The sequence below is a fragment of the Bufo gargarizans genome, chromosome 8 (assembly GCF_014858855.1).
Source record: "Bufo gargarizans isolate SCDJY-AF-19 chromosome 8, ASM1485885v1, whole genome shotgun sequence".
Classification (NCBI taxonomy): domain Eukaryota; kingdom Metazoa; phylum Chordata; class Amphibia; order Anura; family Bufonidae; genus Bufo; species Bufo gargarizans.
In genome coordinates, this window is record NC_058087.1 from 183,945,055 (window position 1) to 183,961,700 (window position 16,646).

The 16,646-nt window shown below is 47.9% G+C and overlaps 1 protein-coding gene across 5 annotated transcripts in view; it reads right to left on the reverse strand.

Annotated features, from left to right (window-relative positions):
* The window catches only part of SLC5A10 (solute carrier family 5 member 10), a 117,251-nt gene that overhangs the window by 82,356 nt on the left and 18,249 nt on the right, over nt 1–16,646 (reverse strand). For all 5 annotated transcript variants that reach the window (XM_044305009.1, XM_044305008.1, XM_044305010.1 and 2 more), the window contains 5 exons: nt 16,088–16,192; nt 15,496–15,555; nt 14,676–14,780; nt 2,712–2,817; nt 2,369–2,449 (listed from right to left, as the gene is read on the reverse strand). In XM_044305009.1, coding sequence (XP_044160944.1) covers nt 2,369–2,449; nt 2,712–2,817; nt 14,676–14,780; nt 15,496–15,555; nt 16,088–16,192 — 457 coding nt within the window. The remainder of the gene's footprint in view (nt 1–2,368; nt 2,450–2,711; nt 2,818–14,675; nt 14,781–15,495; nt 15,556–16,087; nt 16,193–16,646) is intronic.

The following is a 16,646-nucleotide window of genomic DNA, read 5'->3' on the forward strand; positions in this document are numbered from 1 at the left end:
CAAAGCTTCTGAAGCGTGATCATCGAACAATCAAGCATTTCATTCAAAATAGTCAACAGGGTCGCAAGAAGCGTGTGGAAAAACCAAGGCGCAAAATAACTGCCCATGAACTGAGAAAAGTCAAGCGTGCAGCTGCCAAGATGCCACTTGCCACCAGTTTGGCCATATTTCAGAGCTGCAACATCACTGGAGTGCCCAAAAGCACAAGGTGTGCAATACTCAGAGACATGGCCAAGGTAAGAAAGGCTGAAAGACGACCACCACTGAACAAGACACACAAGCTGAAACGTCAAGACTGGGCCAAGAAATATCTCAAGACTGATTTTTCTAAGGTTTTATGGACTGATGAAATGAGAGTGAGTCTTGATGGGCCAGATGGATGGGCCCGTGGCTGGATTGGTAAAGGGCAGAGAGCTCCAGTCCGACTCAGACGCCAGCAAGGTGGAGGTGGAGTACTGGTTTGGGCTGGTATCATCAAAGATGAGCTTGTGGGGCCCTTTTGGGTTGAGGATGGAGTCAAGCTCAACTCCCAGTCCTACTGCCAGTTTCTGGAAGACACCTTCTTCAAGCAGTGGTACAGGAAGAAGTCTGCAAGGTAAGAAAAACATGATTTTCATGCAGGACAATGCTCCATCACACGCGTCCAAGTACTCCACAACGTGGCTGGCAAGAAAGGGTATAAAAGAAGAAAATCTAATGACATGGCCTCCTTGTTCACCTGATCTGAACCCCATTGAGAACCTGTGGTCCATCATCAAATGTGAGATTTACAAGGAGGGAAAACAGTCCACCTCTCTGAACAGTGTCTGGGAGGCTGTGGTTGCTGCTGCACTCAATGTTGATGGTGAACAGATCAAAACACTGACAGAATCCATGGATGGCAGGCTTTTGAGTGTCCTTGCAAAGAAAGGTGGCTATATTGGTCACTGATTTGTTTTTGTTTTGTTTTTGAATGTCAGAAATGTATATTTGTGAATGTTGAGATGTTATATTGGTTTCACTGGTAAAAATAAATAATTGAAATGGGTATATATTTGTTTTTTGTTAAGTTGCCTAATAATTATGTACAGTAATAGTCACCAGCACACACAGATATCCCCCTAAAATAGCTAAAACTAAAAACAAACTAAAAACTACTTCCAAAAATATTCAGCTTTGATATTAATGAGTTTTTTGGGTTCATTGAGAACATGGTTGTTGTTCAATAATAAAATTAATCCTCAAAAATACAACTTGCCTAATAATTCTGCACTCCCTGTAATTACCAATTTTTTATTTATTTTTTATTCCCAGAGAAGTAAATAGCCTGATGAAGACGGCAGACCACCATTGAAATGCGTAGCTGATGGTAATGTTTTTATTTTTAACAAAACATTTTAACACCAGTGCGCCAGGTTTTTTTCTTGCTCTTCTGAGTGTTCCTCTCCACGTGTCTCCTCCGGCGTCCATTGAGATATTTCTAGCTAACGAGCTCAGCAGCCTGGTACTCCTCCTGTCCAAGGAGAGGCTTCACTTCCTAGTGTGCACTACACTATCTGGTAAGTGCAGTATACTGGACACAGACCTCTGAAGATATTACACTAGGGGCCGTCCCCTTATCATTGATAACTCACATAGTGATATCACAGTGCCGGAAGAATGCACACAGTAGGGGGATAATACACACAGTGATGTCACAACCAGGGATCAAGCACGCCGTGATGTCACAGTACAGGAAGAATGCACATTAGGGGTATTACAATTGGGTAATGCAAGCAGTGATGTCACAGTAGAGAGAAAATGGATACAGTGATGTCACAGTACAGGAAGAATGCACACAGTGATGTCACAGCACAAGGAGAATGCACACAGTGATATCACAGCAAAGGGAGAATGCACACAGTGATGTCACAGCACAAGGAGAATGCACACAGTGATATCACAGCAAAGGGAGAATGCACACAGTGATGTCACAGCACAGGGAGAATGCACACAGTGATGTCACAGCACAGGGAGAATGCACACAGTGATGTCACAGCACAGGGAGTATGCACACAGTGATGTCACTGTAGAGAGAGAATGCACATCGTGCCGGCTTATGCCAGAAAGGAATACGTGCCGCGTGCAAATATTCCTTCGTGTGCCTTTCCCCAATGCAAAATGTCCACTGTATAGCGGGCAAACACTGACCCTGACCAAACACATTTGAGGGTCACCATCAGCATGCAGAAAATGGGGCCCCGTCTGATTCCTCCCCCTAATCCCAGGGCCTAAAGTGCTAGACCATAGGAGCCTGCCACCCATGAGGAGTGGGGTCAGTGTGATCTGAATCCCTCCAGCCCCGCACTATGGGTGCACAGATAGCACCGCGGTCTCGTTCTGCATATACCTGTGATAGTCAGGATCACGGCCCCCACAATCATGATCACCGTCTGTAGAGCATCCGTGTAGATGACAGCAGCCAGGCCTCCTGAAAAATAAAACCGAGTGTGACTCCTTTAAAAATCAGGGAGAGGCTAATATTTATGAGTTAATGTGCAAGACAGGACCATGGGTGCTAACTTCATCATCAGACCCATCCAAAGACCCAATAATTCACAGTGAGACCACACCCCATAGCAAAAGCCACACCTCTTTTAGGAAGCCCCACCCTCTAGGTCTCAAGAAGATCGCATTTGACTGGTCCATGTTTGGAGGACCGTCAGTATGAGCGGCAGCGCTGCATGTCTCACCTGCGATGGTGTACATTGCCGTCACCACCAGCATCAGTACCGTGGACAGGTAGAGGTTCCAGCCGAGACACACCTGAACAAAGAGCGCTCCAGAATATAGGTCCGTCTGCAGGGAAACAAGGACAGAATGGATCCAACACATCACAATTCACAAGCCTCAGAATATGCAAAGCTGCCGTCACGGTTCTCTGAGGAAACAGTCAGCAAGGCTGTCCTAAGACACACCCTAAGGCCTCATGCACACGACCGTTGTGTGCATCCGTGGCCGTTGTGCCGTTTTCCGTTTTTTTTCGCGGACCCATTGACTTTCAATGGGTCCGTGGAAAAATCGGAAAATGCACCGTTTTGCAGCCGAGGCTGTGATCCGTGTATCCTGTCCGTCAAAAAAATATGACCTGTCCTATTTTTTTGACGGACAACGGTTCACGGACCCATTCAAGTCAATGGGTCCGTGAAAGAACACGGATGCACACAAGATTGGCATCCGTGTCCGTGATCCGTGGCCGTAGGTAGCTTTCATACAGACGGATCCGAAGATCCGTCTGCATAAAAGCTTTTTCTGATCTAAGTTTTCACTTCGTGAAAACTCATATCCGACAGTATATTCTAACACAGAGGCGTTCCCATGGTGATGGGGACGCTTCTAGTTAGAATACACTACAAACTTTGTACAAGACTGCCCCCTGCTGCCTGGCAGCACGCGATCTCTTACAGGGGGATATGATAGCACAATTAACCCCTTCAGGTGCGGCACCTGAAGGGGTTAATTGTACTATCATATCCCCCTGTAAGAGATCAGGGCTGCCAGGCAGCAGGGGGCAGACCCCCCTCCCCAGTTTGAATATCGTTGGTGGCACAGTGTGCGCCCCCCATCGGCCCCCCTCCCTCTATAGCAGTAACAACATTGGTGGCAGTGTGCGGCCTCCCATCTCCCCCCCCCCCCCCCGATCATTGGTGGCAGCGGAGTTCCGATCGGAGTCCCAGTTTAATCGCTGGGGCTCCGATCGGTAACCATGGCAACCAGGATGCTACTGCAGCCCTGGTTGCCATGGTTACTTAGCAATAGTACAATAGTAGAATATTCATACTTACCTGCTTGCTGCTGCGATGTCTGTGACCGGCCGGGAGCTCCTCCTACTGGTAAGTGACAGTTCTTTAGCAATGCGCCGCACAGACCTGTCACTTACCAGTAGGTGAAGCTCCCGGCCGGACACAGACATCGCAGCAGCAAGCAGGTAACTATGAATCTTCTACTATTGTACTATTGCTAAGTGACCATGGCAACCAGGACTGCAGTAGCGTCCTGGTTGCCATGGTTACCGATTAAACTAGGACTCCGATCGGAACTCCGCTGCCACCAATGATCGGGGGGGGGGGGAGATGGGAGGCCGCACACTGCCACCAATGTTGTTACTGCTATAGAGGGAGGGGGGCCGATGGGGGGCGCACACTGTGCCACCAATGATTTATTACACTAGAGGGAGGAAGGGGGGCCCGATGGGGGGCGCACACTGTGCCACCAACGATTTATTACACTAGAGGGAGGACGGGGGGCCCGATGGGGGGCGCACACTGTGCCACCAACGATTTATTACACTAGAGGGAGGAAGGGGGGCCCGATGGGGGGCGCACACTGTGCCACCAACGATTTATTACACTAGAGGGAGGAAGGGGGGCCCGATGGGGGGATGCACACTGTGCCACCAACGATTTATTACACTAGAGGAAGGACGGGGGGCCCGATGGGGGGCGCACACTGTGCCACCAATGATATTCAAACTGGGGAGGGGGGGGGTCTGCCCCCTGCTGCCTGGCAGCCCTGATCTCTTACAGGGGGATATGATAGTACAATTAACCCCTTCAGGTGCCGCACCTGAAGGGGTTAATTGTGCTATCATATCCCCCTGTAAGAGATCGGGTGCTGCCAGGCAGCAGGGGGCAGTCTTGTACAAAGTTTGTAGTGTATTCTAACTAGATGCGTCCCCATCACCATGGGAACGCCTCTGTGTTAGAATATACTGTCGGATCTGAGTTTCACAATGTAGCTCATATCCGACAGTATATTCTAACATAGAGGCGTTCCCATGGTGATGGGGACGCTTCAAGTTAAAATATACCATCGGATTGGAGAAAACTCCAATCCGATGGTATAAAAGAACTCCAGACTTTACATTGAAAGTCAATGGGGACGGATCCGTTTGCAATTGCACCATATTGTGTCAACGTGAAACGGATCCGTCCCCATTGACTTGTATTGTAATTCAGGACGGATCCGTTTGGCTCCGCACGGCCAGGCGGACACCAAAACGACTTTTTTTTCATGTCCGTGGATCCTCCAAAAATCAAGGAAGACCCACGGACGAAAAAACGGTCACGGATCACGGACCTACGGACCCCGTTTTTGCGGACCGTGAAAAAAAACTGTCGTGTGCATGAGGCCTAACAGTTTAGCTCTGGAGTATAATACAGGATGTAACTCAGGATCAGTACAGGATAAGTAATGTATGTACACAGTGACTGCACCAGCAGAATAGTGAGTGCAGCTCTGGAGTATAATACAGGATGTAACTCAGGATCAGTACAGGATAAGTAATGTATGTACACAGTGACTGCACCAGCAGAATAGTGAGTGCAGCTCTGGAGTATAATACAGGACGTAACTCAGGATCAGTACAGGATAAGTAATGTAATGTATGTACACAGTGACTGCACCAGCAGAATAGTGAGTGCAGCTCTGGAGTATAATACAGGATGTAACTCAGGATCAGTACAGGATAAGTAATGTATGTACACAGTGACTGCACCAGCAGAATAGTGAGTGCAGCTCTGGAGTATAATACAGGATGTAACTCAGGATCAGTACAGGATAAGTAATGTAATGTATGTACACAGTGACTGCACCAGCAGAATAGTGAGTGCAGCTCTGGCGTATAATACAGGATGTAACTGAGGATCAGTACAGGAAAAGTAATGTATGTACACAGTGACTGCACCAGCAGAATAGTGAGTGCAGCTCTGGCGTATAATACAGGATGTAACTGAGGATCAGTACAGGAAAAGTAATGTATGTACACAGTGACTGCACCAGCAGAATAGTGAGTGCAGCTCTGGAGTATAATACAGGATGTAACTCAGGATCAGTACAGGATAAGTAATGTATGTACACAGTGACTGCACCAGCAGAATAGTGAGTGCAGCTCTGGAGTATAATACAGGATGTAACTCAGGATCAGTACAGGATAAGTAATGTATGTACACAGTGACTGCACCAGCAGAATAGTGAGTGCAGCTCTGGCGTATAATACAGGATGTAACTGAGGATCAGTACAGGAAAAGTAATGTATGTACACAGTGACTGCACCAGCAGAATAGTGAGTGCAGCTCTGGAGTATAATACAGGATGTAACTCAGGATCAGTACAGGATAAGTAATGTAATGTATGTACACAGTGACTGCACCAGCAGAATAGTGAGTGCAGCTCTGGCGTATAATACAGGATGTAACTGAGGATCAGTACAGGAAAAGTAATGTATGTACACAGTGACTGCACCAGCAGAATAGTGAGTGCAGCTCTGGAGTATAATACAGGATGTAACTCAGGATCAGTACAGAATAAGTCATGTAATGTATGTACACAGTGACTGCACCAGCAGAATAGTGAGTGCAGCTCTGGAGTATAATACAGGATGTGACTCAGGATCAGTACAGGATAAGTAATGTAATGTATGTACACAGTGACTGCACCAGCAGAATAGTGAGTGCAGCTCTGGAGTATTTACAAACAGGCTGAACTTTATACGTATGTTAATTATGTACATAAACGATAAAATGTGGTGAAAGGAGAACATCCCGCGCTCATGGTAGAATGTTACACATTCTAAGGGCTCATGCACATGAACTTATTATTTTTCGGTGTCCGTTCCGTTTTTGTTGCGGACCGTATGCGGAATTATTCCCTACAATGGGTCAGCAAAAATAAATAAAACAGAAGTTACTCCGTGTGCTTTCTGTTTCCGTATGTCCGTATTTCCGTTCCGCAAAAAAATAGAACATGTCCTATTATTGTCTGCATTACGTACAAGGATAGGACTGCTCTATGAAGGGCCAGCTGTTCTGTTCCGCAAAATACGGAGTGCACACGGACGTCATCTGGACCGCAAAATACATACGGTCGTGTGCATGAGCCCTAATACACAGATACAATGGACCCAGTTCTCTATGATGTTACTGTCATGTGCCATATTTTCCGCCTTTATCTTCTCCCTCTGTCAGTATTAAATCATTGATAATAAATTGTCTGAGCAAAGTCCAAAGTCAGCCGTCTGTAAATAGTGATTAATGACAACTGATATTTCCATAATGGGAACCTATTAAGGTATATATATATATATACCTACACACCTGCGGGCTGATTGTGATTTTTTTACACTAATAGCATAAGAAAAAAGCACCGCGGCCCTCACCATTGGTCACAAAGTTGCTATTTGCAGTTTATTTCTTGGTTACATATTATCATTGGACGCGGACGAAACACAGGTGCATAGATCGGCTACAGCTGTTTCGTGCTTTGTCAAGCCTGGCAACATAGCGCGAAACAGCTGTAGCCGATCTATGCACCTGTGTTTCGTCCGCGTCCACTGATAATATGTAACCAAGAAATAAACTGCAAATAGCAACTTTGTGACCAATGGTGAGGGCCGCGGTGCTTTTTCCTTATGCTATTATTATCATAACCACTACATCACCGAGAGAGCACCACCGTGAAGGTTCGGGATACCAGTGCTTAAAGCGCCCCAGTGATCGCATAGACACATACGGCAGTGCCGGCTGCGTTCTTTCTTACTCTCTGCTGTGATTTTTTACACTGATATAACATGGATTACAGTCAGAAGTCACATCATGTTGCATGCAGATTCACAGAACCACAAAGCAGCTGCAGCAGCATCCCCCCCTCTCCCCTCCTCATCCTCCTCGTCCTCCTCATCCCCCCCTCTCCCCTCCTCCTCATACTCCTCCTCGTCCTTCTCCTCCTCATCCCCCCTCTCCCCTCCTCCTCCTCCTCATACTCCTCCTCCTCCTCCCCCCTCTCCCCTCCTCCTCCTCGTCCTCCTCCTCGTCCTCCTCCTTCTCATCCCCCTCCTCGTTCTCCTCCTCCTCATCCACCCATCGTCCTCGTCCTCCCCCTCCTCCTCCTCCTCCTCCTTACCCCCCTCTTCCCTCCTCCTCCTCATCCTCCTCATCCCCCCTCCCCCTTCTCCTCATTCCCCCCATCGTCCTCGTCCTCCTCCAGCTCCTCATCCTCCTCCTCCTTATCCTCATCCTCCTCCTCATCCTCCTCCTCATCCCCCCTCTCCCCTCCTCCTCCTCCCCCTCATACTCCTCCTCCTCCTCCCCTCATACTCCTCCTCCTCCTGCTCCTCATCCCCCCTCTCCCCTCCTCCTCCTCCCCTTCCTCCTCCTCCTCCCCCTCATACTCTTCCCCCTCCTCCTCCTTCCCCTCATACTCCTCCTCATCCTCCTCCTCACCCCCTCTCTTCCCTCCTCCTCCTCATCCCCCCTTCCCCTCATACTCCTCATCCTCCTCCTCTCCCCTCCTCATCCTCCTCCTCATCCTCCTCCTCACCCCCCCCCCTCTCCTCATCCTCCTTGTCCTTCTCCTCCTTCTCCCCCCTCCCCCTCATACTCCTCATCCTCCTCCTCCTCCCCCTCATACTCTTCCCCCTCCTCCTCATCCACTCTCTTCCCTCCTCCTCCTCATCCTCCTTATCCCCCCTTCCCCTCATACTCCTCCTCCTCCCCCTCCTCCTCTCCCCTCCTCATCCTCCTCCTCCTCATCCCCCCTCTCTCCTCATCCTCCTTGTCCTTCTCCCCCTCCCCCTCATACTCCTCCTCCTCATACTCCTCCTCCCCCTCATACTCCTCCTCATCCTCCTCCTCACCCCCCCTCTCTCCTCATCCTCCTTGTCCTTCTCCTTCTTATCCCTCCTCCCCCTCATACTCCTCATTCTCCTCCTCTCCCCTCCTCATCCTACTCCTCATCCCCCCTCCCCTCATCCTCCTCCTCCTCCTCATCCTCCTCGTCCTTCTCCTCCTTACACCCCCCCCCTCATCCTCATCCTACTCCTCCTCCTCCTCCTAGTCTTGATGGATTTTTTTGGTGACTGATGAAGTTTGTTTCAGGGAACTAAAGCAGTGGGACTACTGACTGCTGGGAGGTAAGAGATCAGATTATGGCTGCCCCGATACTTTTATGTTCAGATCAACCACAAACCACGGATCCGCTAAATACAGAAGCGCTCTGTGTGCCGTACGCATGTTTTTGCTGACCCATTTACTTCAGTGGGACCCATTCACTTCAGTGGGACAAGTATAGGACATGTTCTATCTTTTGCGGAATGGACATACAGATGCAGACAGCACACGGACCGTTTCCGTATTTTAAAGATCTGCGGTTTGCGAACCACAAAATGCTTACGGGCATGTGCTTAAAGACTCAGGGGGTTCCTATGACATATCATGTAACTATATAACCGAGAATAATCAGACCATGAAGCAGCCGGGGTATAAAATCACACACAGGCCATGTATTGTGTCTGCGCTTGTATACAGCACACAGGACAGCAGTGAACAATGCGGACAATGCATCCTGCGCTTTTATATATATGATGGGTGTGACCGAGCCTCCGAAATAAAAGACTTCCAAATGTCATAACAGGGCGTGAGACGGCACCCCGAACACAACGCAACAGGGCGACTCGTATGAAAGGAAGAGCGAGGACAGGGGGCGAGCAGAGGACACCGGTGTCATCCGCAGGTCACGCGGAAACCTGCAGTCCGCTGGTCTCTGTCATCCGCCATATCACCGACAACTCTAGGGTCCTTTGGTTACATGTACAGAAAACTGCTCAACTGTTAATCCCTCAACAGAAGTGAATTACAGGATTCTCTCCCTTCACTGTCAGACGCATTCTCGTAACGCGGGGATTTCATTCGGTCGTAAGCCTCCATTTAATTTGGGATTTGAAGAAAGATCATTAGTATTTGATGAAGGGACTGGTGCTCGCTATGTAGCATCATTACTTCTATTTTTGTTAGCCATTAAAAGGTATCAAACCTGCAATACTCTTAGGGCACTTTCACATTAGCGTTTTTCTTTTCCGGCACTGAGTTCCGTCCTAGCGGCTCAATACCGGAAAATAAACGATCAGTTTTATCCCCATGCATTCTGAATGGAGAGTAATCCGTTCAGGATGCATCGGGATGTCTTCAGTTCAGTCATTTTGACTGTTCAGGACGGAGATAATACCGCAGCATGCTACGGTTTTATCTCCGGCTCAAAAAACAGAACACTTGCCTTAATCCATTTTTTTCAATAGGAATGTATTAGTGCCGGATTCGCCATTTAAAATACCGGAATTCCGAATCTGTGCGCAGACCGAAAAAAAGGTGAAGAAAATAAAGGCCGGATCCGTTTTTCCAGATGACACCAGAAAGACGGATCCAACATTTTAATGCATTTGTAAGACGGATCAGGATCCTGATCAGTCTTACAAATGCCATCTGGCGACGGAACTGCCTGCTGGAATCCTCTGCAGCAAGTGTGAAAGTACCATTTTGTTTCTCTTACGGCTACTTTCACACTTGCGGCAGTGTGATCCGGCAATCGGTTCCGTCATCGGAACTGCCTGCCGGATCCGCCAATCTGGATGTGACTGAAAGCATTTCTGAGATGCATCCGGATGCGGATCCGTCTCACAAATGCATTGCAAGAACGGATCCGTCTCTCCGTTTGTCATGCGGACAGACTGATCCGTCTCGTATCTTTTTTTCACATTTTTACCGGAAGGACGGATCCGGCACTAATACATTCCTATGGGGAAAAATGCCGGATAATGTAAGTCTTCAGTTTTTTTCGCTCACCGGAGATAAAACCCGTAGCATGCTACGGTTTTATCTTTTGCCTGATCAGTCAAAAAGACTGAACTGAAGACATCCTGATTCATCCTGAACGGATCGTTCTCCATTCAGAATGCATGGGGATAAAACTGATTGGTTAGGCCTCTTTCACACTTGCGTTGTCCGGATCCGGCGTGTACTCCACTTGCCGGAATTACACGCCGGATCCGGAAAAACGCAAGTGTACTGAAAGCATTTGAAGACGGATCCGTCTTCAAAATGCTTTCAGTGTTACTATGGCACCCAGGACGCTATTAAAGTCCTGGTTGCCATAGTAGTAGTGGGGAGCGGGGGAGCGGGGGAGCGGTATACTTACAGTCCGTGCGGCTCCCGGGGCGCTCCAGAATGACGTCAGAGCGCCCCATGCGCATGGATCATGTGATCCATGCGATCACGTCATCCATGCGCCTGGGGCGCCCTGACGTCACTCTGGAGCGCCCCGGGAGCCGCACGGACGGTAAGTATGCTGCTCCCCGCTCCCCACTACAGTTTACCATGGCTGCAAGGACTTTAGCGTCCCGGCAGCCATGGTAACCATTGAGAAAAAGCTAAACGTCGCATCCGGCAATGCGCCGAAACGACGTTTAGCTTAAGGCCGGATCCGGATCAATGCCTTTCAATGGGCATTAATTCCGGATCCGGCCTTGCGGCAAGTGTTCCGGATTTTTGGCCGGAGCAAAAAGCGCAGCATGCTGCGCTATTTGCTGCGGCCAAAAAACGTTCCGTTCCGGAATGGAAGACATCCTGATGCATCCTGAAGGACGGACTGTCCATTCAGAATGCATTAGGATAATCCTGATCAGTATTCTTCCGGCATAGAGCCCCGACGACGGAACTCTATGCCGGAAGACTATAACGCAGGTGTGAAAGGGCCCTTTTCCGGTATTGAGCCCCTAGGACGGAACTCAGCGCCGGAAAAGAAAAACGCTAGTGTGAAAGGACCCTAATGAGAGCACGGCTACCACCAAAGCCAAGACAAAAGACAGTTCTAAGCCTGCACTGCCCTCTGGTGGCAGGATGCGGTATTACAGGCTGGTACACTGCAGAGCCAATGGTCATGTTGTGGCTCTGGTCAAAGAATGACACCTGGTACAGTGTATCTAAGGGTGATACGGTAATGATATCACTGTGAAGTACTACATTCCCCATCATGTAATGTTACTGGATTGCGTTAGAAAAGAATCGATGGAGACTGTACTGCTATAGAGGTGTATCTAAGCCTGGAGAAAAAAATCTGTGGATCACTTCGGCTGGGCAATGTGGATCAGGTGCTCTTGGTCTGAGTGGCCCACCCAGCCACAAATAAATGGATACAAATAGAGAGAAGTAGACCAGGCACTCTATATATATTGTCAAAAGTGAGATTTTTATTTGATACACATATAAAATCAGCATAAACTGTGAACAGCAGTATTAAAAGGAAAATATGATAAGTAGCAGCAATGGTATAAGTGTCCAATGTAGCAGCAGTGTGAACAAAACCGCAACAATAGAGGTTCAAACAATAATCCAGCGGTACCGCTATTGAAGTCCAACAGAAAACCGTAAGCTGTTATGCGTTTATGTATCCATTTAAATCGTAATGTCAGCTAGTAACAGCACAAAGTCACAGGTGATTCCGAATCTAAAGATTATTAGATATACGTGATTCCGCTTATGGCTTGCTATGCCAATGTAGACAGATGAATTCCCAGTCTTTTCAATGTAACAGGAAGACCAGCAGGTTGATGTAGTAAGCATTCATGGTGGCGTCCCACCTATTTGTAATTGCTGTTGAACTATTACCTTAGTCTGGTGGTTCCGCTCCTCTGGGCGTTGATGTGATGGTCTGGTGGATATCAGCTGACTGTACCTTATATCATCAGCGAGGTATGCGCTCCGTGAGACCATGCGTCGTCAGAGTTATTTTTGGAGTTCCGAAGTTTAATTCAAGTCTGGGGGAAACTCTTTGCCAGCATGCCGGTGCAAGGTGTAGCCCATACGCGTTTCGGGGGTGTGCCCCTTCATCAGTGGTAGGTATCGCTGGATTATTGTTTGAACCTCACACTGCTGCTACATTGGACACTTATACCATTGCTGCTACTTATCATATTTTCCTTTTAATACTGCTGTTCACAGTTTATGCTGATTTTAACAACTGATTTTATATGTGTATCAAATACAAATCTCACTTGTGACAATATATATAGAGTGCCTGGTCTACTTCTCTCTATTTGTATCTAAGCCTATTGTGATACTGCGTGGTCTGTCTAACCCTATAATTTTTGGGGATACAGCTAAGCTGAGGTATCCATCTAAACCCATCATGTGTGATACTGTCTGCTGAATTGGTGTATCTAAGCATATAATGTGTGTGTTACTGTCTCTTGAGTTGATGCATCAAAGCTTTTCACGTGTGATACTGTACTGCTAAGACTGGTGTATCTAAGCATAACATGTGTGATACTGTCTGCTGAATTGGTGTATCTAAGCATATTATGTGTGATACTGTACTGCTAAGACTGGTGTATCTAAGCATAACATGTGTGATACTGTCTGCTGAATTGGTGTATCTAAGCATATTATGTGTGATACTGTACTGCAAAGACTGGTGTATCTAAGCATATTATGTGTGATACTGTACTGCTATGGCTACTTTCACACTCGCGTTTGGTGCGGATCCGTTCAGATAACACAGTTGTCTGCATCCGTTCAGAACGGATCTGTTTGTATTATCTTTAACATAGCCATGACGGATCCGTCTTGAACACCATTGAAAGTCAATGGAGGACGGATCCGCTATCTATTGTGCCAGATTGTGTCAGTGAAAACGGATCCGTCCCCATTGACTTACATTGTGTGTCAGGACGGATCCGTTTGGCTCTGCATCGTCAGTATGACACCAAAACGCTGGAGACTGAACTGATGCATTCTGAGCGGATCCTTTTCCATTCAGAATGCATTAGGGCAAAACTGATCCGTTTTGGACCGCTGAGCCCTGAACGAATCTCAGAAACGGAAAGCCAAAACGCCAGTGTGAAAGTAGCATAAGACTGGTGTATCTGCATAACATGTGTGATACTGTCTGCTGAATTGGTGTATCTAATCCTATCATGTGTGATACTGTCTGCTGAATTGGTGTATCTAAGCATATAATTTGTGATACTGGCATAAACACTACTTCACCCCCTGACTGGAGTAGTTTTCAATCCCCTTTTCCGCCTGGTGTAAATGTTAATACATTAGCGGGGGCCGATGGCCGGGCCCCCACCGCACAACCGCCATTCCCAAGTTTCAGACTTGTTTTATGCCAAAAACTGGCGCAGCGCTATGACCCCAAATTATGTGTGATACTTACTGCTGACCTGGGTTATCTAAGCCCATCATATGTGATACTGTGTGTTGATGAGCTCATGTATCTAAACCTATTATGTATGATGCAGTACTGCTGGCCTGATGTATCTAAGCCTATCATGTGTGATACTGTCTACTGAGCTGATGTATCTAATTCTAAGCCTATTATGTGTGATACTTGCTGCTGATCTGGTGTATCTAAGCCTGTCTCGCCCCATGTAGTACATATTACTGGGTGACACTCATGTTGTCACATTCTCAGAATTTTCCTCCGCAGCCCGAGGAGATGACGGAGAATTCTGAAGATCCTGCCGCCCTGCATTCCCGAGACAGGAAAGTCAGGATCAAGGATGTCTGATCGGCGTGTTCTCCTTCTGTAGTGGATTAGTACAGTTACACATGTAAACCATCTGCATAACTAGGTTATTACCGCTGGTCGGTGCAGCTCTGGATCTAACTAGAGAACAGCTTAATACACCTCCATGTAACATCACACCCCAGTGTCATCTACACAAATGTCTTTTCTCGTCTGATCCACCTTCTACCCTTTCCCTTCACTTTGAGCTGTCAAAATGCACTCAGATTTAGTAAAAGGAAACCGAAGGCAGCTCTGGATGCAACTAGAGAATTTCCCATCATACAACTCTCCTCAATAGTCAGCGGCTAAGCACTTACAGAAATCTTAGTAAAGACAGACAGGAGCAAGGAGAGGGCGGACAGGTACACCTGGATCCTTTCTCCCCCGAATCTTCTCTGCAGGTACTCCGGCATGGTGACAATCTGAAGAAGGAGAGAACATGGTCACCCCCTTATAGACGCACATGGTGTAGTTCTGCGGCACGATATTCATCGTGGTGGGGGAAATTCTTTTTGTCGATAATGAAAATGGGCGACAGATTGAATAAGATTTGAAAATTTACAATAATAATTAGATAAATTTGCTCCAGAAATTACTAATCTGATCCATAGCTTGCAGTACCCCAAATCTACCATGAGGTGGCACTGCAGCACCAAGAATATAACACAGGTAATGCATTATCTACTGCATTACACAAGGGGGCAAATATGTGTCTATGTAAGTTGGCAGTGTTGCTAGGTTACAGAACTGCTGAGATGCAGTGGTCCCCAGGCGTTGCAAAACTACAACTCCCAGCATGCCGAGACAGCCAAAGGAGTTGCTGGGAGTTGTAGTTTTGCAAAGGCTGGGGAACCCCAGGTTGGGGACCACTGCTGTAATTAGAGATTGAGGCATCAATTTTGCTAGGGATTGTCCTCACAGTTGCAGGTCGTACTTCCCCTGGTTGATGCAGTCCTGGGTGACCACCAGGGGGCTAGGTAATAACAGTTAGATCACACAGCGGCGTTCTGCATGCAGCTCTGGAGGTGACTGGAGCATACTATAGATTGGAAATCAGGACAAGAGCAATAGAAGAACACAGTTTTGTACGTCACGTGCACTGACCCCCAGTGCAGTATGTACGTGCTCAGTACTTACCCCCGAGGAGATGTAAACTGGGACGAAGATCCAAGCCAGGGCCAGTAAAATGTAGGTGGCCTGTAACATATAGTACATCACCGTTACATACTATAGCACTCTAGAGGCGCGAGGCACCACAACTCGGCAACCTCTTCCACCCCGGAGCCTATTCTCTTACATTATCTGCTCATTTGACCATTTGCTTTCCAATTCTGGACTTAAAACATGTTTTATACTCCAGTCACATCCAAAGCTGCTGCATGAAGGAGCCTTCCTATCACTGCACAGTAGATGAGTCTGGTACAGTATTACCTGTCAGACCCTAGAAGAGCCACATGAACTCAGCACGCTACTGACAGACTCCAAACATACGCAGCTTTGGATGTGACTGGAGCATAAGACAATTTTGCTCAAGATTTGTATAATACAATAAATCTGTTTCGGCGGTTTCCTGAGCGCAGCCAGGATCAGATTTTGTGCCCGCTGCAAATGGGGGCAACCAACCCACTGCTTGTTGGGGCTCAGCGCCAAGTGACAGTGCCCACGTTTTCCCCGGTTTATTCAGCCGGTCTATTCACATAGGACAGCAGAGCTACGTCTAATCTCTTACATTCCATTCAAATCCAGCCACCGCGATGCCACCTGCCGCCCCAGTGCCCGCCAGCCCGATAAACAGCCCGGAGCCTTCACTACTGGCAAAGAGAGAGGCGCCAATCTAAACACAAAGAGACAGAGGGAGGGTTATTAACATGAGATGCCATGTGTAAGACAGTAACAGGTTGTCACCCAGCTTTCCCAGACTCCTGCATGACGAGCGATACGTCCAGTATATTAAGTGGCACTGCCCAGGGACCATTTTAGGGGGGCAGCATCTGCAACAGCGCCCCCATGTGCCACTTATAATGCTAGCGGCAAAGGGAGTTGTGCAAATCGATTCATCTCATCCAGTTCTGCACCCGCGGTGGGGCGTTCCCCCTGCCGTTTTGAGACATCTTGGACATTCCCAAAAGTCTTGAACCCGCGCCGCTGCCCTGTTTAGCGGTGCACAAGCGCAGAGGCTCTGCTTTCCAGGTAGCGGTGCACGAACGGTCGTTGCTCTGGACGCAGAGCCTCTGCGCTTGCACAGCTACTCGGAGCGGCGGCGCAAGTGCACAGCCTCAGGGACGCCC